This window comes from Mangifera indica, chromosome 1, assembly GCF_011075055.1.
Source record: "Mangifera indica cultivar Alphonso chromosome 1, CATAS_Mindica_2.1, whole genome shotgun sequence".
Taxonomy (NCBI): Eukaryota; Viridiplantae; Streptophyta; class Magnoliopsida; order Sapindales; family Anacardiaceae; genus Mangifera; species Mangifera indica.
In genome coordinates this window covers 27,506,706-27,530,541 of record NC_058137.1, presented here as the reverse complement: position 1 = coordinate 27,530,541, position 23,836 = coordinate 27,506,706, and the positions used below count along the sequence as shown (strand labels likewise).

Here is a 23,836-nt window from a genome sequence, read left to right as displayed (position 1 = left end):
AGTTAAAGATGAAAGTCCTGTTCTATTGACAATTGTCTTAAATTATCTATTTTGGTTTGATAATGCCAATCTGTGAATGCAGGCTGCAAGAGGGCAAGCCACCCAAGTCTAAAGTGAAGGCCAGAAAATGTGGGATTAACTGAAAACAGAACTGAACAGAATGTAAAAAACCAAAGTTGCAATTTCATTTCTTGCAATAAAATACAGAACTTTCTTACAAGGAGCCACTCTTAGAAATACTGAACACCTGATATACACAATGTTTCAATTCCCTCTTGTGCCATCATCTTGGTCATGATTCTCACAAAATATGGAACCAAAGGATCAGAGCACACTTTACATCCCCGCCCTTGGCCATGCCATTACCAACACCATCACCAGGGAAGAAAAATTCTGAATTAAAACCCAACACGTTAGATAGATTCCCTAAGCAACAAAATTTAGGGAAGCCGTTTTAGTGATTCAATTAGCTTAGAAAATCTAGATATTTTCACCCAAATCCATTCCTATTCTTGCAGATGGGCCACCTATTTGGCGGAGTACCAGTTTTGAGCACACTTAGCGTCGACATTTAGGTCAACTCGAAGAATATTCTTCCTGTTGAAGGGTTTGGACATGCACTCGACAACTATGGCCTTGGCAACTTCAGCTGATTCACTTGGACCTTCTAAGATTACTTCATCATGAACCTGATCAACATTAATCAGTTTCCAACATTTAGATTGTTCAATGAGATAGACAAAGGAAACAAAATGTACAGATTTCTATCATCAACTCTATTCAGTAAGAACTAGAAATCAACTAGTATTTAGTCCGAAGGTCCACATAGAATTGGATGCAATCAAATCTCAAAATCACAATACTTACAGAACAAAACAAGAAGATGCAATCACAATGAAAGAACAAACTAAACAAGGACGTAAATTAAACCTGTAAAAGCAGCTTCCATCCAAGATCTTTCAACTTTACATTCTTTGATATTTCTATCATGGCACACATGGCAACATCAGCAGCACTACCCTGTGGAAATTAATGAAGTTATAAGAGAGAGAGAGTGAGAGAGAGAGAAAGCGAGGAACTGTAAGCGCAGGATAAAAAGAGAGAACCTGCACTGGTGTATTAATAGCAGCCCGTTCAATATGATTTCTCTGTGAACGTGAAACAGATTTAAATGATGGGAACCTGCGAGCCCGTCCTAGCAATGTATAAACACATCCCTCCATACGTGCTTCTTTTTTACGAGCCTCTTGCCATGTGAGCACTTCTTTCCTATCACTATACCAGAGAGAAACTGTTTCCCGAGCTTCCTCAACAGAAACCTGAGCTTAAGGATGGCAGCCATCTTTAACCATCTTTGGATCAACTTATTCAATTCAAATCAAGGAAGCCACTAGTTTGGGAGTAATAGACAAGCATACCTTCCAATCCCGAGCAAGACCTACAGGAGTTTTTCCATATGCAATGGAAAAGTTAAGCATTTTTGCTTTTCTTCTTTCAGAACCAAAGGCATCCTGAGATAGAAGTTCACAATTTCTGATGGAATCAACAACTATTAATAAGTTTTATAACTTAATTAGAAAAAATAGTGGTTATACAGATTTAGATATTAATTATAACTTTTTCCAGCACATTTAAACATAAAAGTACCAATTAGGCTGAGAAAAGAAAATAAAGAATGATAAGTCCAACTTTCAATCCATAAAAATCAAAGCAATTTTATTCCTAAGTTACAAAGAGATATTATCACGCCTGAATCAGATGGATGCTGATGTATACTCACCAAATTACAAACGATAAGCTAATCACAGTAGAAAGTGAACAAGAATATATGATGAAGTCTCTTACTGTCTCTCTTCCTCTAATTCAATATATCTAAACTACCTAGTCAATTTATCTTTGAAGCGAAATCCAGTTCCTTTTCATACTTTTTCCTTATAAGCTATTACCAATGCAAAATGTACTTTCTCCTCGTTGTACAAAATCATAGTACTAACAGCACATGCCATAGTTTTGAGAAAACTTTACAAAGCACATTATGATGCTAAGATTTATTTTATCTCACCAGTCGATCCTTAAAAACTACTGAAATCGAATGTTAGCTTCATGACAACACTAATTCTGGCTACACCATTTGACATGTGTAATCACTAAATATCACATATGATCAAGTCTACCTTTAATAATGGAACTGGGGGTTTATCTTCACCAGGTTGAGGATGCCACTCAAGAAGCACTTGCTTCATTTCAATGGCATTACGGATATGTGGATACATATTCATTGCAGTCCTTGAATGGAAATCTCCACCAGCTTCAAAAGCATCCAACATGCTCTTACAATTAGCAAGGTGCGCAAGAATTCGAAGTTCCAGCTGTAGAATGAAAAACAAGTTCAACAACAAAAACTCCATGAAACAGGCTCATAATTTAATCAACTTACCTGCCCATAATCAGCAACAATAAGAGAGTTTCCAGGTGCAGCTATGAATGCCTGACGGATCTTATAGCGGTCCTTCTCCAGAGCCGGCTGATTCTGATATATAAAAATGAAGAACATTAACCAATAGTTCCTATTTTATTTAGTAAAAAGAGAAAAAAAAAAATTGACAAATTAACTTTTTTCCCTCATTGACTTCTAATATCATAAAATATGAATACTGAAAAATTAAATCCATACTACTCTCTGATCCATCAGATCCCCACATACTATGGAACCCAAATGGACAACTTCGACAAGATGGAAAAGGCACTCATGGAATAGAAATTTTGAATCACTCAGTCCCATAAAATTTTGACATTATCATAAGCGCTTAGATTGCAAAGCTTACCTATCAATACGTCCTCAAGGGCTTTAACTATCTAAGAAGCAAAGATGCACATATACTTGCTTGACCAGTAAGGTCACAGTTTGACTCAATACTGAGGACCAAAAGTGACTGTCACCACCAACAAACTTGATTCTACTCAATTCCTTTTGTACTAAAGTTCTTATTTTTCAACAAATGATCTTAAGAAAAGAGTTGTGGTATATTTATTGTGATCCTGCTTTACAAGTGACCAAGAAAAATTAACCTGCAAATTTGGTCTCCTAGCTGACAAGCGTCCTGTTTCTGTGTTGATATTTAGTGAACAATGAACACGCCCATTCCTGCCTGATACATTACATCCCTGTGATAGAAAAAATACAATAACATCACAAAGTATCTTAGGAACTTCTTGATGCAATGTTGAAGGAAGGACCAAGAAATGCTATTCTAAAGAGGGAAAATACAACATAAATGTTTAAGTTGAGTAATCTTGTCGGGAGAGAGAGAGAGAGAGAGAGAGAGAGAGAGAGAGAGAGGATTGCCTCTCAAGGTTGCATGTTTTGTCCTCCAGATTGACCAGCTATATAATTCAGATTAAAGGTTTCTATTTCAGCAAAACTAAACATATATGTGCTAGACCGCATATTATACTTCATAGACCCTATCTAGAGAAGGACTAAATGAACATGAATTTAAACTGAAAATATGTGATATTAGGACACAATCTTATAATTCATAAGACAATTAGAAAGACTATGCTAACCACAAAAGAATTGAAAATGATGGAAGATGGATAAGAAGCATAAGAAAAATATGCAATTCACAATAAAAAGGTGGCACTAACAGTAACTCCTAGTGCAACCAATAGAAAACTTATAAGAAATCCACGATATGTTGTAAATCGATTGAAGTATGTAACACAGATTAAAAGAACAATGCTGCAAGGTAAATACACATCATGTGACATGACTTCTTATTAAGGAATTAAAGCTTCTATCATTTCCTATATGATTAATTGTAAACGGGCAAATAATTGATAGAATGTTGAAGCATAGCTGGAGACATACAAACTAGTGTGGGGCACATGATAAAATTTCAACAGTGCAAGTTTTATATTGAAGCAAAAATGAAGATCAACAAGCATCACAGATAAAACAAGGCCATAGCATTCACCTGCAAGGGGAGGATGAAGTTGGATATCAAGGAGTCAATAGAGCAAACTTCACACAAAGAAGCAATGGCACGGCAAGCATCCCTTGCCTCTTCCTCTGTAGCAAAAGTTTTTTCTTCTGCAGGTGGCTTGTTTGCTTCTGATTCTTCATCTGCCTCTCTCTCTGCAGCATTTTCAGCATTATCATCTATGAGCAAGTCATTAGACTCATCCACAAAATTATATTGTGCCGAAATGTTGGCAGCTAAGGTCTTCAAAGCCTCTCCACCAACTGAAGGCCAACCAGTGGCTGTATACTTCTCGGTGGGCAATTTAACACCAATGCTATGGAGCTTGATATTTCGAAATTTTGTTGGGGCTTTCTTTCCTTCTTCAATAATTTTTTCAATATTGGGAACTTTGAAAAGTCTTTCATGTGGAAGAATCTCATCGGGATTGTTACTATATAAGAAAGAAACATCTTAGTTAGATAGAGCTTTCCAAGGCCCAACTAGTTATAATGACAATATCAGAAATTTGCAAACTTATACTTGACATTGATCTGGCATTTAAATCATGTAACATCACTTTTTTTCTCTTTTTATTATCAATCTCCCAACTTAGCTCATATGAACATGGTAAGTTAACTTCACCACCAGTGCTGTGACGCTAACTATACAGTAAGCGAACTCTTTTTTATGCTAACTTCACCGCCAACAGTTAGCTCATACGAGCATGGTAAGTTTCACACAAGCATATTGAACATTAAGAATTAAGAAAATAAGGCAAACATTGATTTTCATTGTCAGTGTTAATATTCTCAATCCTTCAGTTGCATCATGAATAAGTGATTTTGGCATAATTTGTAGTCTGACAGCAAACTTTCCAATGGCATTAAAGAATTAATCACAGTATATTAAAGCATCAACATACCAAATATAAAACAAATTAAAAACTTCAGAACAATAGAAAGGGAACAGACAAACAATCTACAGATGACCAGTGTCAAATCCCTGACAATTTTATCTTTATCATATTGCTGTTGGAAGAAGGGCGATAAAATGTATATTACATGAAATGGTTGAATACATATATCAAACTGAAATAGCAAAAACTTTTATTTTTTTGATGCTGATAAAATATCAGAGAAAAATGGCCAAAAAGAAAAAATATTTTCATCATCAAAACATTTAAGCCTTTCATTGCACGTGAAGAAATAAGTTGAAGATATTCATACGAAGCTATATGGGGGATATTTGATTTTTACCAGTTTAAGGTGCCACCAAATAAGAGTTGGCGCAGCTGTGTATCACTTCCCACATTCATATACTTGGCATCAGGACAATACTTTATTGCCCAATTTCGAAATCTGTTAACAGCATCCTCTTGCTCTGCCTTTGCTATCTTCTCAATCTCGGCAAGATATTCTCTATCAACCAACATACCTTCAGTTTCCATTTTAATCAGAATCTCACCAAATGGCAGCCAGTATTTCTGATAGAAGTCAAACATGGTTCCTCCTGGTACAAGTTTCCCATCAAGTTTCCAGTTCATGTTCAACAGTTTTTTCCGCAAGGTCTCATAAAGCTTTAGAGTGCTTATTGCATCTAAGGCAGAATAACAAATCCATGATTTCCGTTCTTCTCTCTGAAGCTCTTCAACAGGAGGGATGGTGATCAATTTGCCTTCAGATCCATCCTTTTTCACCTTTCTCCTGCCAAAGATTGTTTTCATCGATACTTTACCAAATAAATCGTTTTCCTGGCATGATGTTACATCAGACATGACATCTTTATCACTTGTGAGTGCTTCAAGACTATATCCACCATCTGCTCTTCTTGATGAATCCCATAATCGAGCCATGTGCATTGTGTCAGCGTGAAAACCCAAAACCTTGAACCCATAGTTCTCAATGACATGGTTATCAAAGCTATAGTTGTGCCAAACCTGCAGAAAATATTGGCAATTTTGTCAGTTTAATATTGTGCCTGAAAAATCCCGACAACATAGTTTCTCGTATATTCTAAGCAAAAACATATGGGGCAAAACCGTCAAATTTAAAAATCAATAGTGGAAATTAGATCATTTGTCTGTAAGTTGACAGCCAATAAGTACAACAAAAAGACAGAGACAAAAAGGTTTCTACAAGTATGCAATTAGAAGTACAGTATTTCATTCTTTAATAAACTTTTGGGTTTGGTTCATATCACAAGCCATCTAGAAGGGTGTGGGATTTAAACATCAAGATCTTCACTAAGTCCATGAACAATAATGCCTTTTCAGCGCATAGGTAAAATTTCAAAGCTTGGATGTAGGGGTGATCTAGTGATTGACTATAAGAACAACACTAGCATATATAGGCAAAGAACAGCAAACTTTAAAAGCAAATATGAGGAAAATATGTTCAACCTATCATTTCACCACTGGCAGACAAATAAGGCTAAAAATTTGCTGGCTATAACTTTTGCAAGTGTAAGAAATTAAGCAAGAGAAAATATAACAGCCAGGAATTTTCACAAATATAGCAACCTGGTGCAAGCTCCAGCGGCAAAATCCAGCACCAAAAGCTAAATGACAGGTGAAAATAGTCTAAGACATTTCCACAAACCATTTAACCAGATGATAGTCATGCTAATCAAAAGGTGGGCAAATCAGGAGGACCACAAACAGGAAATAAAAGCAGCAGGAGGGGAGTGAGTTCACCTTTTTGATGGATGGATCTTCAAAAAATGGAGCAAATTCAATCAAAAGATCCCTGCCACCGTCAAGAACATCTATCCAGAGGCAGGACTTCCCATTACCAAAATCTGCCTGTGGTCCAGAATAAATACTGAAACATATAATCTCTCCATGATCCACGGGTGTCGCTTGCTTCACATCAATCTTTGCCACCTTTCATATGCAATCATTAGATTTATTAATGCATGGTCCACAGAATGTAACTTGAGTAAAATATACGCTTTGCTACTACATTTCAAATCAGAAAACCATAAATCAATCTCAACCAATTATTACCTCAGTATCACATGCATGGACAAGGTGCCTATACTGTTGAGTAAGCATTTTAACAATTTTCTTCGCATCAGATACATTGTCAACAAGCAGAACATTGTTATAGATGCTAGTAAGTTTATGGTGAAGATCTTGCGGTTTTGCTTTAGTCTCCTTACTTAAGCGGCCTTTTGAATCTGAGCTCTCTTTTGTTGAACTGTCAGGTCTATGAAGATTTACAGGGTCTAAAGCTATATTTCTATTGCCAGTGCTGTCTGGTTCAGTAAGAGCTGGCTTTGTTACAACAAGATATTTAGAATTAAAACCATTGGCTGTAACATTTTCAGCATCTATTAGTTCCTGAACATCAGATTTATCCAACAGCTTATGATTCTGGGAAGTAATTTGCCTAGAACCAATGGCTTCTTGAAAATATAAACTGCTTTCTGCTTTAGTCTTCTTAAGTCTTTTTACTTCGTCATCCCACTTCAGAGTGCTGGGAGGTCCGTAAGGGCTGTTATGTCCAACCTCTTTTATTGATGCACTGCTACAATTTCTGGAAACTTGTTCTCCTCTTTTATCAACTTTTTGCTGGTTAAAAATTTCTTTAGAGGGCTTTCTTTCAAAACTATTTTGATGTTGATAGTATGGGATCATCTTAGCAGGAGACGAATCTGTCATAAGTTTAAAATACCATCTTTCCACAGAAGAGTGAGGGATCATCTTAGCTGGTGAAGAATCTGTCATAAGTTTATAATACAATCTTTCCACAGAAGATGCCCCACCATGGTAGAAGGAATGATAAAACCGGGGGCAACTACTTAACAATATACGGTTGGGAGTGGTACTAGAGGCACTCTGGATTGTACAAGCCTCTCTCCTGCAATTTATATCAAAGCAAACAATAACTAAAACAGAAAAGTACAACCAGCTGATACTACATTTTATGTTATCTGCTCTGTAAGACAGAATGGTAAACAGTGTATACATCCAAAACAGCAAAAAAAAAAAATTTTTTTTTGCTTGGAATGCATTGCTCAAATAACCCCTGTAAACCACTATGCATATTATATGACACATAACATATCATGGACCCTTAATTTCATTTAATTCCCTTGATCTCACTACTTTTTGCCTTTGAATGTCATCTTCAAGAAGACCTGATCATCCAATACATGCATGCAGCATTTACTTTTTATTCAGTCATTACATAACACATACTCAATACAACAGAAAGGCAATGATAGAGGACACCATACAAGACAGGCTTCAAGAGAATAGACAAATTAAAGTTTAAATAAACCCTAAACTAAAGCCTATTTAACATACAGATTCCAAACACGTTTATTATTTGCAATAATAATGAAATGTGTTATATAATTCTGCACATTTCTATAGTTCTAAATTAAGCTAATTATTAAGAGAACTCAAGGGCCTCAACCTTAACAACTTTACCTGTGGATAAGTAGCTTGAATCTAACTGAATATTGAAAACTTTTTAAAAGTAAATCTTTCAACAATTCTTTTCCACTAATTTTTTTCATTCCTTTCCCCCTGTTTCATCCATTGGTTGTGTGACCATTAGAGCATAAAAGTCTAACTTCATATACATAAAAATTTAAGTCAAGCATTAATTTTTAAAATTCTAAACTTGTACTATCTACAAGCTGCATATGCAGATTCTGCAAAGCAACTTAAATAAATAATAATTAAAAAAAAAGAAACAAAAGTTACAAATATGAACAATCTCTGAAAACTTCATACTAACTTAATCACAAGAAGAGTTTACCAAAAAAAAAGAAATCCATAACAACATAATATTTAAGTATTATAAAAACAGCTAAAACTATCTTAAAAAAATAAATGTGGGCATGAAAGAACACATAAAACGCATAAGAAAAGAGCCATAAACAACCAAAAGGGCATTATAACTGAGAGAGATAGGCGAACCGTTTCAAGGCTCTAGAGGGAGCAACAGTGACGAAACGAGAAGAAGAAGAAAAGAGGCAAATAGCCCCTTGAGAGGGAGCGGTGGAGGCAATCCCGGTGACCATTTTAAGGTCAGCAACTCGTGGCCTGCTAAGAAGCAGCAGCAGCAGCTTGTGGGTAGAGTTAGAGGTTGAAAGAGCCGTTTTGAAGAGCTTAAGCAGCAAAAGCATAAAATAAATCTGTTGATGGGGTTTAGGAGAGTGCGGTGAAAGTGTCTGTTTGCGAGACTTTAGCTAAATAGCAGAAGAAACAGAAACAAAGTGTGGCCATCAAAGTGAGAGAAAGAGTTGAGCCGAAGCGCGAGAGAAGCTGAATGAAAAGAAAACCCTTTCCTAGGTTTGCGCTATTTTTTCTATTTTTAATATTTATTAAAAAAAAAAAGAAATTAGTTTAGCTGTCAAATATTTGTCCATGTCCTTGTCTTTATTATTTCTATTAAATTAATGAGTTTTGAGAAATTTATATATTTATTTATGTGGATGTAAAATTATATCTAGTCTTTCCTCAATTATAAGGGTAATAAGGTGATTTCACTCTATTATTTATATATTACCTTGAATACAAATAAATTTTGGGCCAAGAAAAACTCGTGACTTTGGTTAAAATTTTAGGGTCCGAGGGAGAATAAAATTACAAATGTGATACTCTGATTTCGGTTGGGTGTAATCATATTATATGCTTGGGCTTGGGCTTGTAATGGATCCTGAATTTCTGAAATTTGACCATAGCAATTTCAAAATAGAATTGTCTTGTCACCCCATGTATTATCTAACAATAAAACTATGTGTATCCACTTTAGATACACAAATATATACACATTTATATGTGTCATCATGTGATTGGATGATTTTGAATTAAGAATAAAACAATAACCAATCATATGATGACATATATGAGTGTGTATATATTTATGTACCTAAAGTGCGTACACATAATATTGCTCATTATCTAAATAGCCCAATTCCTTTACAAACAAGGCTAAATTTGTAAAAGTATTATTGAAAAATGCCCAAGAGTGTGGGGGTTATACCGAATTAACCAAAACTTTAATTGCCATACTTTTGAGTCTAAACTATCCAAATAATCCCAAAATACTTACCCCCCTAACAATTCACTACTCAAGAACTCTTCAACAACTCCCACCACAAATGTATCTACATTCCAATCCTTATAAATGAGAATTTGATTTATCTTAATCGTGCAAATCAATTGCGTTTTGATGTTGTGAAAATAGTGTAAACGGGGTTCACGGTGTAAATTGAAGTTGAAAATTTAGAGCAAATTCAATTCATGCAAAATTGTGCAAAATTGAGTGTGGTTAGTGTCTTCTCTCTTGAATTATCTACAAGAATATGAAATGCCAAAATAGACCAAAAAAAAACTTATAAATGTATTTGATAAACTATAAATACGTCTGAGATTACATCTGTTAGTATTTATTTTCACAATGTTATATAAACATACAATGTATCCGTGATTATACTTTAAATGTAAACCTGATCTAATATTTGACATTTGCTTTTTGTCTGTATGTAATTTTGTTATAATGACACAGGTACTATTTTGATACACTCAAATAGTACACGTGTTAACTTTGTGTGTGCTTGATCTGGGTACCATTTTTCTTCATTTAATTTAACCTAAATATTTATAAATAATATATGAGATTTTAACTTTTTGGTCGGGTTCTCTTTTATTCTCATTTTGGAGTTCTATATTACATTTTCTTTATTATGTTCATCTTTTAGATTCTTCTGGTTAATTTATCTCTTTATACAAATTGTGGAACACATTTCCATTTGAGGATAGAAGGAATTTCAACCTCAATAGCGGAAGAGATTTCAACTTAACAATTCAAGGGGAACTTGAGCTAAAACCTAAGCAGGAAACTCGCAAATCGAGTTGGTGCTCACGTATGTTTCAGATATGTGTAAAGCTGCTGTCAAGACAATTTAGAAATTAGTTGATTAAGCATGGGAGCTTGTTCATTTGAGCTAAAATACTACTTGTAAATTTGAAGTTGATTCAATTAAGTCTTCCAGCTGTGGCTCTATGTATAGTCTAACTATACAAAAACACTCAATCCCCTTTATTTTTTGTTGTTTAAAGGCTTTCACTGTGTAAGAAGATCTTTAATTCGAGCTTAGTATTGTTAAACTAATAATTGTGCTTACAATCTCTGCACACAACCAACCTATATTGTAATCGATTTGAGAACTAAATATATTTGTCTTGGTCAATGGTAATGGAGTTTTCTTTACAATAACATACAAGTAGGCAGAAACATGAAATAATTCCAGTAAACAGTTCTCAAATGTCATGCTCAAAATTCATTTTTTCTTGCTTCAATGGCTACCCCTCAGCACCGTTATTATGGCTAAAGCTTTCTGTGTCTTAAATACTATATCTGTTAGTATATCCAGAGCCATAATGAATACCGCTTTCCATCATCTCTTCTACCTCTCTTTTGTTAGCTAAGAACCCTAGAGCTGTCACCACATCACTCATCAATGGTCGCATTGCTGCTTCTTCCTGAAGACACATGGCTGCCACTGCAAATGCTTGGTGAAGACCCTTTACGGGGTAGTTTCCTTTTAGCAACGGATCTGCCATCATTGTGAAGTTTTTTCTGTCCTTGAATAAAGGTGTTGCCTGCAATGCAATATGAACTAATATATTTACTTTAACTTAGGATTAAGGCTAGCATAGCAATCAATTTATTTGGAAAAATGGAGGACTTTGAACTTACCCAAGCAACTAAATTCTGTTCTTCTGTTGGTCTTGAATCGTCAATGACTCTCCATCCTGTGATTAGCTCTAATAATACGACTCCGAAGCTATAAACATCGGATTTGCTTGTCAATTGTCCTGTTAAAGCATATTCAGGTGCACAATATCCATAGGTGCCCATTACTCTAGTGGAGACATAAGATTTATCCCCAGTTGGACCAAGCTTGGCGAGGCCAAAATCGGAGAGTTTTGGATTGAAATCCTCATCTAGAAGTACGTTCGATGCTTTGAAATCACGGTATATCACCGGGGGATTGGCTGTTTCATGCAAATATTCAAGCCCTTTAGCTGCACCTTCAGCAATTTTCATCCTGGTTGTCCAATCTAAAGGTTTACTATTTGGAGGTAAATCTGTGAAACAAAGCTTCACCAGTAAGAAATTGAACCTAAAATGTTTGAAGCATATGAAGAGATTTTTCGGATATACCAAGAAGGTGGTCCTCCAGGGAGCCTCCGGCCATGTACTCGTATACTAAAATTCTTTGATCGCCATCAGAACAATATCCAACCAAATTGACGAGGTTTGGATGACTAAGTAGGCTTAACATCAAAACCTCTACTAGAAATTCTCTGTTTCCTTGAAAACCATTCCTGTCCAGTTGCTTAACGGCAACAACCTGAATGCCATGAACAACACAACACAGAGTTACTAACTTGGCACAAAAAGATTAATCAAAGGAGACTAACCAATGGATAGTAATACTACTTGATTTTCAAGCTTCCCTTTGTATACCCTCCCAAAGCCTCCTTCGCCCAGCAGATTTTCAGAATTGAAGTTTGTTGTCGCAGCGCATAGCTCTCGGTAGGAGAAGATCTTTGCAGACTTATTCTCTTTACCCATTTTACTTATTTCTTCATTTATGTATCTGTGCTTGCTACTATCTGCATCAGTTATGTTCAAATTTGGAGCACAATAAGTGGCCTCAACTTAGAGCATCACATGGACCAATCTCAGCTCATGGAGCCTTCATTAAATGATTAAAAAAATTCAACAAAACAGGGAGTATGCATTCATGAATCCCCAGAAATGGCAAAAAAGTACATAACTATGTGATGAGGCAAGTGATTGAGAAAGACAAGAAATGACTCTGGTACGAAATCTTCAACAAAATTCTGTCATTTAGGCCTTCAAAATTTCATTTCTGCAATAACTTTTCTTCAAAATGATATCAAGGCTTTTTCCTTTTTCATAGAACTTTTGTTCCAAACCATGAAGAACCATGAAGAACAATCAACTATAGAACCTTGGACCCCAAATCCAAACAAAATGTTATTCATTATGTATAAAACTATTATCAGGTTTCATATGTGACACTGAAATTAAATTTTGACGCCAATAATGGAGAAAATATAGAACTACATAATGGAGATAAATAATGAACAAGAAAAATTCTTCATCTAAAGAATTCCAGGGAGGATTTACCAGATTTAAAGGAGATGCTAGTAAATGGGCATACAGCATTATTGGGGTTACGGTAGTCCTTGCTGCTTCTTTTCAATGTTTTTCTGGCTTCTCTCTCATGTGGAATGCAACATGAAAAGCAGCCCATTATAATCCTAATGAAATTCTCTTTGGTTGCCCTTAGATAGGTCCCTGCTAAAAAATAATACTTGGCAAATCCTTTATACACTTCTTCAAACCAGGATTTAACAAATATCAAAATGAATCTTGAATTAACAGGCCTAGTGGTACTTTGCAAAAAGTACTACTACTTTCATGAATTTTCTTCCAATTAATTCAATTTTTTCGAAATCCGGAGCATGGTATCTGCCGAGCATTTGAATACCTTTGCCCTGGAAAAAAAAAAATTTTCCTGGATGCTTAGGACAACACAGAGAACTTCTTCCTCTAATGATTCAATTCCTCCATCTCTCTCCAAATTTGCATTGAGTTCGGATTAAAATTAAGACTCTGTCAACTTCTGCTAATTTTAGAAACTGACAGATGGTTACATTTGTTTCTATGTATACATATATATATCTTCTCTAATAAACTCTTATTCTTGCCAGGCTAGCCAAGCCAGAATATCCATTGAATCCCGGAATCTTTTCATTGAATGTGTCAGGTAATTCTTTTAATGGGAGGATTTGTAACAAGACATACATATTTTTCAGAAGAAACTATGGTGATATCATTGATTGAAAAAAAAAAATTACAAAAGGTGAACAAACTGACATCAGGTCCGATCCATTGTGTTTGGGAGAACTCTCATCCTTGAGGCCTTTAGAACATTCGTTTAACCAATTGAGCGGAACTTTTTCTGAAATTCACTTTGCAAACCTCTCTACACTTTCGATTTTTTATGTATGTGGAACTCTCTAACGTTCAACATAAGTCTATGCATCTTTAGCTATTTCACGATTAACAATTACCTTCATTTGGTTAATAGAAACAGTGTTAAAAATTGCATGAATAGCTTTCGAGTTTCAATGCGTCATTTCAAGTTCAGCATTAGTCCATTGTTCCACAGGTTTTAGTAAGATTAAACATTCATCTTTTCTATTTTAGGAGGTGACCAACCAATAAATACTGTAATGCATACTTTTTTGATCAATCAGTTTTAAATGAAGTTCTCAACCTTGCCTTCCAATAGGATAATTGGTTTCATCCAACATGGGTGGTCTAGTGGTTGAACAACCCTCACGAAACATATACATTACATTTTGAGGATTGAATTGTCAATTATAACTTAAAAAATAATCTGTCAATATAATAAAAGTTTAGATAATTTTCAGCAATTAACAAACATGAACAACTAAAAGATTAAATTCAAGCAACAAACTTTTTATAGATATGATAGAAGACATGAGTATCACACTTGTTTCTCAAAGCCTCCAACTTAGATGAGGAAGTTCAAGATCCCTTTGAATCTGTAAACCAAATCCCTTCGGTTGAAAGGGCCTTTCAACCTCGAATCTTTGTCAATTTTCACCAATTGTAGAATGACGATACCTGTAAGGAACTTGAGAGGAAAATTATTAGAGATCACAAAGTGTTCTATATGGGCAAACAAAAAACTATATGATAAGAAGTTAATGGTTTGCCACGAACATCTACATGAGAGCATGCAGAAATTAAAAGTTTTTAATAGTTTTCCGGTATTTTCCAATGTTTTCCACTTTTTTGGTGGGACACTTAGAGAAATTATTAGTCTTAAATTTTTCTTTACTCTCTTGCTATTTTTCCAAATTGGCTGCAAAAGTACGTTGACTACATGCATTTCATTTCTCATTAATACCAAGATATGTTCCTGTAGCATATATGGCCAAGGGAATATCCTGCAAATTACATGCAGAAAACTCAAGTTGTTGAGACTATCATATTAACAAGTTGTAACAAATTGCGGAAGAACAAAAGTATATATATTATGAATCATTAATACAATCCAAAAAATAAATTAATGATCCAAATACTTTTTTTTTTTTAAAGTGATTTTAATGAAATAATTGAACCCATAATCAGTTTGCTTATTATTTTTTTCTTGGCCACAAATATAATTTTGCGATACAGTAATCTGTCAGTGGGAGAATAAAAAAAGTTTTATTTAATTGACATGGAGTCCACTTTGTTCTTTAGAGACTTGGAAAAATTAAATGTCTTTGAAAGTTTTCCGGTAAGTTCAATGTTTTCTACTGTTAGTGGACCAAATTAGAAGTCATAAAATTTTCTTTCTCTTTTGCTATTTTTCCAAACTGGAGGCAAAAGTACTTTGACTATGTGCATTTGATTTCTCATTAATACTAACTAAGGTATCACAACTCAAAAATTATTTTTTTAGGTTGGAGAGTTTAAAACTATATAAATTTTACATCAAAAAGTTATACTTTTTGTTTAGGATCCAAGTAGAGAGACTACGACCTTTGAAATGAGTTGATAGCTTTTATTGCTAATACTGTTATCTTTTATTATTAATAATATATGAGCTAGATCGCTAACAATTTATCTAGCAGCTGGAAACAGCAAATTTGAATCTTGGGTCCTGTCCTGCAACATATATGATCAAGGAAACACTCTCCAAATTATATGCAGAAAACTCAAGTTATTGAGGCAGTATATTGTAAATTGTAAAAAATTACAGAAGAAAAAAGTTATACCCAAAAGCAAGAGTACAATGATCGGACTGATAATCACTGTGATCAGATAAGTCAAGGTTTAACAAGTATAACAGGGGCTCGAACTCATGCCTTACTTAGGCTTTTATCAAGTAAGTTAAGATTTCGCAAACGTGACAGAGGCTTGAACTCAGGTTTTCCCTTTAAAAGTTCTAATGTTTCACTAGTTTATGATTAAGGAAACACTCTCCAAATTATATGCAGAAAACTCAAGTTATTGAGGCAATTATATTGTAAATTGTAAAAAATTACAGAAGAAAAAAGTTATATCCAAAAGCAAGAGTATAGTGATCGGACCGATAATCACTGCGATCAGATAAGTCAAGGTTTAACAAGTGTGACAAGGGCTCGAACTCATGCCTTACTTAGGCCTTTATCAGGTAAGTTAAGGTTTCACAAAAATGACAGAGGCTTGAACTCAGGTTTTCCTTTTAAAAGTTCTAATGCTTCACTAGTTTTGCTAACCCTTGAGGTCAAAATACGTGAAGTTGCAAATTTATAAATTGATTTCGGCATGCAAGATAAGGTGAGGAAACTTTGTGCAATCTCATTCACGAGCATATTATAAATAGCATTTATTGATAACTTAATTTCTCATAAACATTTCCTTTCATTCTTCTAAAAATATGCCAATGAAACTAATCACGAGCACTGTTGTTGCCTTTCGTTGAATTTCTTGCCATAGTAACCACCCACGTTAGCTTCTGCAATGGAAGCTCTTACCAGAAGGGTTGTGTCGAATGTGAGAGACAAGCACTTTTAAGGTTCAAGCAAGATCTCATTGATCCTCGAAATCGACTAGCCTCTTGGAGTACTGTCAATGCAGATTGTTGTACATGGTCTTGTGTTGTCTGTAACAACAGGATAGGCCATGTCCTGGAGCTCAACCTCAGAAATGAAGTTTGGTTTGAAGACATAACTTACAAAATTCTTGCTGCCGAACGTGAAGCTCCCGGTAAGTCAATGCTGAAACGAAAGGTTAATCCCTTTTTGCTTAATTTACAACACTTGATGTATTTGGACATATTAAAATGTTCACATAATAAACCATAGGATAAAATGTAAATGGTTTGCCAAAAACATCTACATCAGAGACTTGCAGAAACTAGAAGTCTCTGAAAGTTTTCTGTTATGTTCCAATGTTTTCCACTCTGTTTGTGGGATACTCACAGAAATTATTAGTGTTAAATTTTTCTCTACTCTTTTGCTATTTTTCCAAATTGGCTGCAAAAGTACATTGACTACGTGCATTTGATTTCTCATTAATACTAAGATATAGTCCTAAAGCATATATGATCAAGGAAATATCCTGCAAATTATATGCAGAAAACTCAAGTTATTGAGACTATTATTTTGTAAGTTGTAAAAAATTACAGAAGAACAAGACTATATGGAACCCACATTAAGATAAAGTCAATACAACTTTAGAATATCATGAATTATCTGAAAATCCAGGAAAAGTGATCTAACTCAATTAATCCTCAGCAAATTAAAAGCTTGGGTAATTTTCTCCTTGATTGACTTCGATTGCGGAAACTAAACCATTGAATTTCCAACACAAAATGCACGAAATTAAATTTTATGAATCCGTTTCGACGTGCAAGATAAGGTGAGGAAATTTTGTCCAATCTCATTCATGAGCATATTATAAATAGCATTTATTGATAACTTAATTTCTCATAAACTTTTCCTCTTGTTTTTCTAAAAATATGCCAAAGAAACTAATCATGAGCACTGTTGTTGCCTTTCTTTTGCTTGAGTTACTTGCCATAGCAACCATCCACCTTAGCTTTTGCAGTGGAAGCTCTTATCATCTGGGTTGTATCGAAAGTGAGAGAGAAGCACTTTTAAGGTTCAAGCATGATCTCGAAGATCCTTCGAACCGACTTGTCTCTTGGAGTACTGTCAATGCAGATTGTTGTACATGGTCTGGTGTTGTCTGTGACAACATGACAGGCCATGTCCTGGAGCTCAACCTTGGAAATGATTTTTCGTTTGAGAACAAAACTACGGAAATTCTTTTAGCCGAACATGAAGCTCTCAATAAATCAATGTTAAGAGGTAAGATTAATCCTTCTTTGCTTAATCTAAAGCAATTAATTTCCTTGGACTTAAGTTGCAATGATTTCAAGGGAGCTCCGATTCCTAAATTTTTTGGTAATATGAGAAATTTAAGATACCTTAATCTTTCGGAAGGTGGATTTCAAGGAAGGATTCCCCATCAACTGGGTAATCTCTCTAATCTTGAATATCTTGATATCGGTTGGGCTAACTCCTTGATTACCGATGATTGCCTTGCGGTTCCTTACTATGAGGCTGTGCAAGTTGAGAATTTGCAATGGCTGTCAGGTCTTCCTTTGTTGAAACACCTTGACTTGACAACTGTGGATCTCAGCAAAGCCTCTGATTGGTTGCAGGTCATAAGCACAATCTCTTCCTTAGAAGTGTTGAATTTGATAAATTGTCAGCTCTACCACTTCCCTTCACAACCCCTTACAAATCTTTCTTCTCTTGCCATCCTTCATTTAAGTGGAAATTATTTTGAAGGTCCAATTCCTGATGCACTTCAAAATTTGACTTCCCTTAGACATCTTTTTTTATCTTACATCTTCTTCAATTCTTCATTACCTGACTGGTGGTACAAACTTACCCGCCTAGAAAAACTTTATCTTCCGGCCAATCGCTTGCAAGGTAGTCTAGGTCCTCTGGGAAACTTGACTTCCATCAAAACACTGGATCTCAGTCACAATAGATTTGATGGTGGAATCCCAGTATCATTTAAAAGACTTTGCAACTTAAGGAGCTTCTATATCTCTGAGGTTGAATTGAATCAAGAAATATCCGCAGTCCTGAATATTTTCTCTAGTTGTGTTTCAGATGTACTTGAGCATTTGAAAATGACTAGTTGCAAACTTTTTGGTCATTTAACCAATCAAATTGGATTGTTTAAAAACTTAAAAATTATTTTGTTAGGTTACAATTCAATTTCTGGTCCTGTTCCAACAGCTTTAGGAAAACTTGGGTGCTTGCAAAGTCTTGATTTTTCCTACAACAAGTTCACTGGAACAGTTTCCGATAGCCATTTTGCCAATCTCACAAGATTGTTGCGATTTGGTGCATCTGGAAACTCTCTAACCTTGAAATTCAGTCTTCATTGGGTTCCTCCTTTTAGACTTCAAAATTTAACTTTGAGTTCTTGTAATTTAGGATCTCAATTTCCATCATGGATCCGTTCATTAAAACATTTGTCTTATGTTGATATATCCAACTCAAGTATTTTTGATAGTTTTCCAACATATTTGTTTGAACATCCTTTTAATATTGTCTATTTGGATCTCTCACACAATAGTATCTATGGTCTGATTCCAAATTTGATTGAATTGGATAAACTTGAGTTTCTAGACTTGAGTTCTAACAATTTATCAGGTCCTTTGCCTCTTATTCCTCTAAGTTTGTATATGTTCGATCTATCCAATAATTCTTTCTCAGGATCCATTTTTCATTTCTTATGTCATGAGATAAATGCTTCAAAGTCTTTGCTGCAAATTCTCATCCTTAAGAAAAACCTCTTCCATGGAAATTTACCTAATTGTTGGGAGAACTTTCCATACTTAATAGTTTTGAATTTAAATGAAAATAATTTTAGCGGAAGCATTCCAATCTCTTTTGGATCCTTAAGTTCTCTTCAGTATCTACATCTCCGCAAAAACAACTTCTTTGGAACTATACCTGTGTCACTCAAAAATTGTACGGAGATATTGACACTTGATCTTGGTGAAAATTCTTTTGTTGGGAATGTTCCAACATGGTTGGGAGTAAGTTTTCCTCATATGGTAATTCTCAATCTTCGATCAAATAAGTTTCAAGGACGTTTACCAAGAGAACTCTATCATCTTGCTTTACTACAAATCTTAGACATTGCTGATAACAATTTTCACGGAATTGTGCCAAGATGTATCAATAACTTCAGTGCCATCACAAACCTTTGGGAAGAAAGCTCAGATCTACGATATGGTGAAACACTTGAATTCTTTCAAGGTTACATTGAAGATGCGTTACTTGTGAATAAAGGTCAAATGGTTCAATATAACACAATCCTCCTATGGGTGAGAATAATGGATCTCTCGAAAAATAATTTCTCTGGAGAGATTCCATTGGAAGTGGCAAATCTTGTTGCACTACAAGCATTGAATCTATCACACAATCATTTTACAGGTACAATTCCTAAGAATATTGGTGTTATGAGATCATTGGAGTGTATTGATTTGTCTGGTAATCAACTTTTCGGTGAAATTCCACAAAGCATTTCAAATTTAACGTTTTTGAGTTCTTTGAACTTTTCCAATAACAAGTTAACTGGAAAGATTCCTTTAAGCACTCAAATACAGGGTTTTGATGCTTCTTGTTTCACTGGTAATGATCTTTGTGGACCTCCCCTTTCAAAGAATTGTGGTGCGATTGTCACACCATCACACTGCAATGACGGAAATGTTGACAATGAACATGAAGTGGACTGGTTCTATGTGAGCATGACACTTGGATTTATGGTGGGTTTCTGGGCCGTAATAAGTCCTTTACTCATCAGCAGAAAATGGAGGTTTATGTATTATAATTTCTTAGATAGTCTTTGGATCAGAGTTGAAATTATTGTAAGAAAATTTTGTAGGTCATTTTCTGTTTGAAGCTATATGAAATGTTACAATAAATATCAATGTTTGTTTGCTTCTGCCTCATTTCGGGATGTTTTAATTAATTTATTTATTTCTGGGTGAAAATTTTTTGTTGTATCCCGTAAATTAATTTTACTTTCTCCCAGGACAAGTAACAGTGAATTGTCTCCATCATGGCTCCATTCTGAAAGGCTTATCAAAAAATTGCCGGGTGGAAAGCTATTCAGATATCCTTTTCCCCAAAATTAACAGTAACCAGAAGCAGTGCAAATAAGTTCACTTAAGTCATCAATGAATAATAAGTTTCGGTGATGTAACAACCATGGAAAGGGAAAAGAATGAGTGAAAACAGGATTAGAAGAAAAGAAATTGAGAAGACACTCATAAAAACAACTAAAAATAATGCTATGGCTTATTCCTGTCATATTTAGTAGACAATAAAATTATGTATATATACTTTTGAATATATAAATGAGTATATAGATAATATATTATTGTACGATTAAGTGATTTTAAATTAAAGATATTATAATATTTAATCACATGATGAATATCTAGTATTCAATTATCTAATCAAAAGTGTGTACACATTGTTCTTTAGTTTATTTTTATGTTTGAAAAAAAGTAATTATTTTTAAAACATTTTGTAAAATAAAATTGTTTAATAAAATTTATACTTTCATTAAGTTTTCAGTATGTGATTTTTAAAACTCTTTTGTGGCATATTTTTTTATCAAATAATCAACAATCATCCAATTAAATATTTAATATTAATGTGTTTGTATCGGCTATCACTTTTGTTATTTTTAGTCAAGAAAACAGTAATAAAATTATTGCAAAATTGTCACATATATTATATTTTACTAATGTAAAAGATGCTGAGTATATATAATTAAAAAAAACATAAAAATATTTGTAAACAAAGTTTTTATTTTAAATAAGTTTATATGTAAAACACTTTCTGACGAAATTATCAAATTATATTCATTTTGTTGATTAACATGGGTAGATTAGAAAAATATATATTTTTTATATTTCATGTTAATTAATTATTATTGATATAATAAAAATTCATTTGAGATACAATTTATTTCATTTATAACAGTTAATTACAAACGATGTGTGATCCCATGATTAACTACAATTAATCTAAATAATCAAGGTAAGCTAAATAAGCCTAAAACTATTTGACTCTCTAAAATATGATCAAAATCTCAACACATAAAAAGGTGGAGATTAACATGCATAGAATCTGAAATACACACAGATATACTCAAAATTAGATTAATGTGGAACCTAAAATACTAACCTCCCCTCATTGTTTTAGTGTTTAACAACAACGAAATTCTCTTGGATGCACAACTCTTTCAAACTTGCGTTTGTGTAACTTTAGAAATCAGTAGTTTGGAAACATATGCAATGCTCCTTGTATACATTCATCGCATCAAAAAATGCAAATACAGACTACTTCATGTGCTTAACTAAAACTGACTCCACTATTTACTGAATTAACTATCTGCGAGCAGTTACAATGAAAGTGGAGAAAAACTGATAAATGTAAGATCATCGCTTTATATAACATATTGTTCTCATTATTATAGGGTCTAAGCTATCAATTAAATTATTTGTTACTTTTCCAAATTGGATTGTCAGCAGAAGATGGAGGTTTATGTATTATAATTTCTTAGATAGTCTTTGGATCAAATTTGAAATTATCGTAACAAAGTTTTTTCGGTTATTTTCTGTTTGAAGCTATGTATGTACTTAGTTTAATGTACTACAACCATTGTTATATGAAAGTGTCACAGTAAATATCAAAGTTTATTTCCTTCTGCCTTTTGAAGGTATGTTTTTATTTATTTATAAAAGGCAAAGGATTATTTCCCACCAAAGTTTTAACTTAATCTTAAAAGCACACTTGTGGTAGTTAAAAAACTCAAACACCTACTCATGGGTTAACTTCTGTTAAAATTTTCTATTAAAGATAAGGATAAAATCATTATTTTATCCATAATCCTACAACTCTAAAAATTTATATCATTTTCCTGTCTCAGTTTATAAAACTAATCATTTTTCATATGATTAAGTTTAGAAAAGTGACATTTTCACCTTTTCTAATTTCTCGACGAACAACGATCGCTCAGTCTCTCTCAACGATAACCCTCCCTTTGGTGCCTTCTTTTTGTCTGAAACCCTCTTCCTTCGATTGGATTTGAATCCAGACAAAACCCTTTGTCTGGACGACAAAGGAGTCATCAAGACCAAATGTCATTGTCTGGACGACAACAATGTGTCCATACCAAGGGTTCATCATCCCAATGTCTATCCTTGGTCTGGATGTGTCATCTTCGTCCAGACGACGATGATTCATCTATACGACACCTTCGTCGTCCAGATAAATGGATTTCAATTGGATTCTAGACGATGTCAGTCAAAGGACGAAGGTTTCAGACAAAGAGAAAGAGTCAAATAGAGAGCCATCATCGGGAGGAAGAGCAGTCGTTGTTCACTAGGAAATTGAAAATGAGAGGAAAATATCACATTTCAAAATTTAATCCTAGGGAAAATTGTTAGTTTTCCAAATTTGATGAGGAAAATAATAAAATTTTTTAGGGTTTTAAAATTTAGAGGTAAAATAACGATTTTATCTTTGTTTTTAACAAAAACTTTTAATATAAGTTATCTTATTGGTGGGTGTTGGAATTTTTCCATGACCGTGAGTGTGTTTTGATATTGAACTAAAACTTGGATGGGAAATTATCCTTTAGCCTTTATAAAAAATATTAAAATTAGAATAATATTAAAGGTACGATTATTTTTGTGCATATTGGAAACTAATGTTCTTGATAGCACTGATATTGCTTTTTTTTTTTTTATTTTTAAAATGAAATTGAATTATTTTTTATTCGAAAATTTTTCTTCACGTTCATATAGTGTCTTAATTATGAACATACTGAAAATTTGACTTTGTTGAACATTTTGAAAAAGAAATTAAATTAAGTTGCATTCGAAACTTCTTTTTGAAAGATTTGAGTAAATGTTTTTTTTTATTATATAAAAATTATATAATTTTCTAATAATACAAATGTAAGGATGAGGTAATGAAATGGAATCTATTGTAATATTACTATTTATTAGTATTATGACGACTTAATTGACTTTTGCAATTAGAAGGGCATAAAAGTCAAAAATTATTTGTTACTTTTTCCAAATTGGATTGTTAAGTATGGAAAATCTCCTCTTTAATTGACTTCCATTGTGGGAACTAAACCACATAAATGTCCAACACAAGATACACGAAAAAGCCGAATTTGTAATTTTATATAAAT

At 33.9% G+C, this 23,836-nt stretch overlaps 3 protein-coding genes across 3 annotated transcripts; 1 reads left to right on the top strand and 2 right to left on the bottom strand.

Annotated features, from left to right (window-relative positions):
- Positions 1-163: 163 nt before the first annotated feature.
- On the bottom strand, positions 164-9,271 carry LOC123214668 (DNA polymerase I A, chloroplastic/mitochondrial-like). Its single transcript, XM_044634604.1, has 12 exons — positions 8,896-9,271; positions 6,970-7,825; positions 6,658-6,846; positions 5,222-5,901; positions 3,978-4,416; positions 3,070-3,165; positions 2,438-2,530; positions 2,175-2,369; positions 1,419-1,511; positions 1,107-1,319; positions 931-1,020; positions 164-689 (listed from the first exon to the last, which is right to left on the bottom strand). The coding sequence occupies exons 1-12, from the start codon at positions 9,102-9,104 to the stop codon at positions 528-530; spliced, it is 3,315 nt and encodes a 1,104-aa protein (XP_044490539.1). The 5' UTR covers positions 9,105-9,271; the 3' UTR covers positions 164-527.
- A 1,921-nt stretch (positions 9,272-11,192) lies between these two features.
- LOC123230145 (probable serine/threonine-protein kinase PBL23) lies at positions 11,193-13,448 on the bottom strand. The gene is made up of 5 exons (XM_044656276.1): positions 13,148-13,448; positions 12,431-12,606; positions 12,152-12,341; positions 11,684-12,075; positions 11,193-11,586 (listed from the first exon to the last, which is right to left on the bottom strand). Exons 1-5 carry the CDS (start codon positions 13,272-13,274, stop codon positions 11,329-11,331), a joined length of 1,143 nt encoding a protein of 380 aa, XP_044512211.1. The 5' UTR covers positions 13,275-13,448; the 3' UTR covers positions 11,193-11,328.
- Positions 13,449-17,564: 4,116 nt separating this feature from the next.
- On the top strand, positions 17,565-20,519 carry LOC123194515 (receptor-like protein EIX2). The gene is made up of 2 exons (XM_044607781.1): positions 17,565-18,756; positions 18,811-20,519. The coding sequence occupies exons 1-2, from the start codon at positions 17,565-17,567 to the stop codon at positions 20,517-20,519; spliced, it is 2,901 nt and encodes a 966-aa protein (XP_044463716.1).
- Positions 20,520-23,836: the final 3,317 nt, after the last annotated feature.

Coding starts and splice junctions, on each gene's coding strand:
- LOC123230145 (XM_044656276.1), bottom strand. CDS start 13,274: ATGGGCTGCTTTTCATGTTGCATTCCACATGAGAGAGAAGCCAGAAAA. Junction 12,342..12,430: donor AAGGGAAGCTTGAAAATCAA/GTAGTATTACTA, acceptor CATGGCATTCAG/GTTGTTGCCGTTAAGCAACT. Junction 11,587..11,683: donor AACAGAATTTAGTTGCTTGG/GTAAGTTCAAAG, acceptor ATTGCATTGCAG/GCAACACCTTTATTCAAGGA.
- LOC123194515 (XM_044607781.1), top strand. CDS start 17,565: ATGAGCACTGTTGTTGCCTTTCTTTTGCTTGAGTTACTTGCCATAGCA. Junction 18,757..18,810: donor GACTAGTTGCAAACTTTTTG/GTCATTTAACCA, acceptor TTATTTTGTTAG/GTTACAATTCAATTTCTGGT.
- LOC123214668 (XM_044634604.1), bottom strand. CDS start 9,104: ATGCTTTTGCTGCTTAAGCTCTTCAAAACGGCTCTTTCAACCTCTAAC. Junction 6,847..6,969: donor TCCATGCATGTGATACTGAG/GTAATAATTGGT, acceptor TGCATATGAAAG/GTGGCAAAGATTGATGTGAA. Junction 3,166..3,977: donor ACTTCATCCTCCCCTTGCAG/GTGAATGCTATG, acceptor TTTCTATCACAG/GGATGTAATGTATCAGGCAG.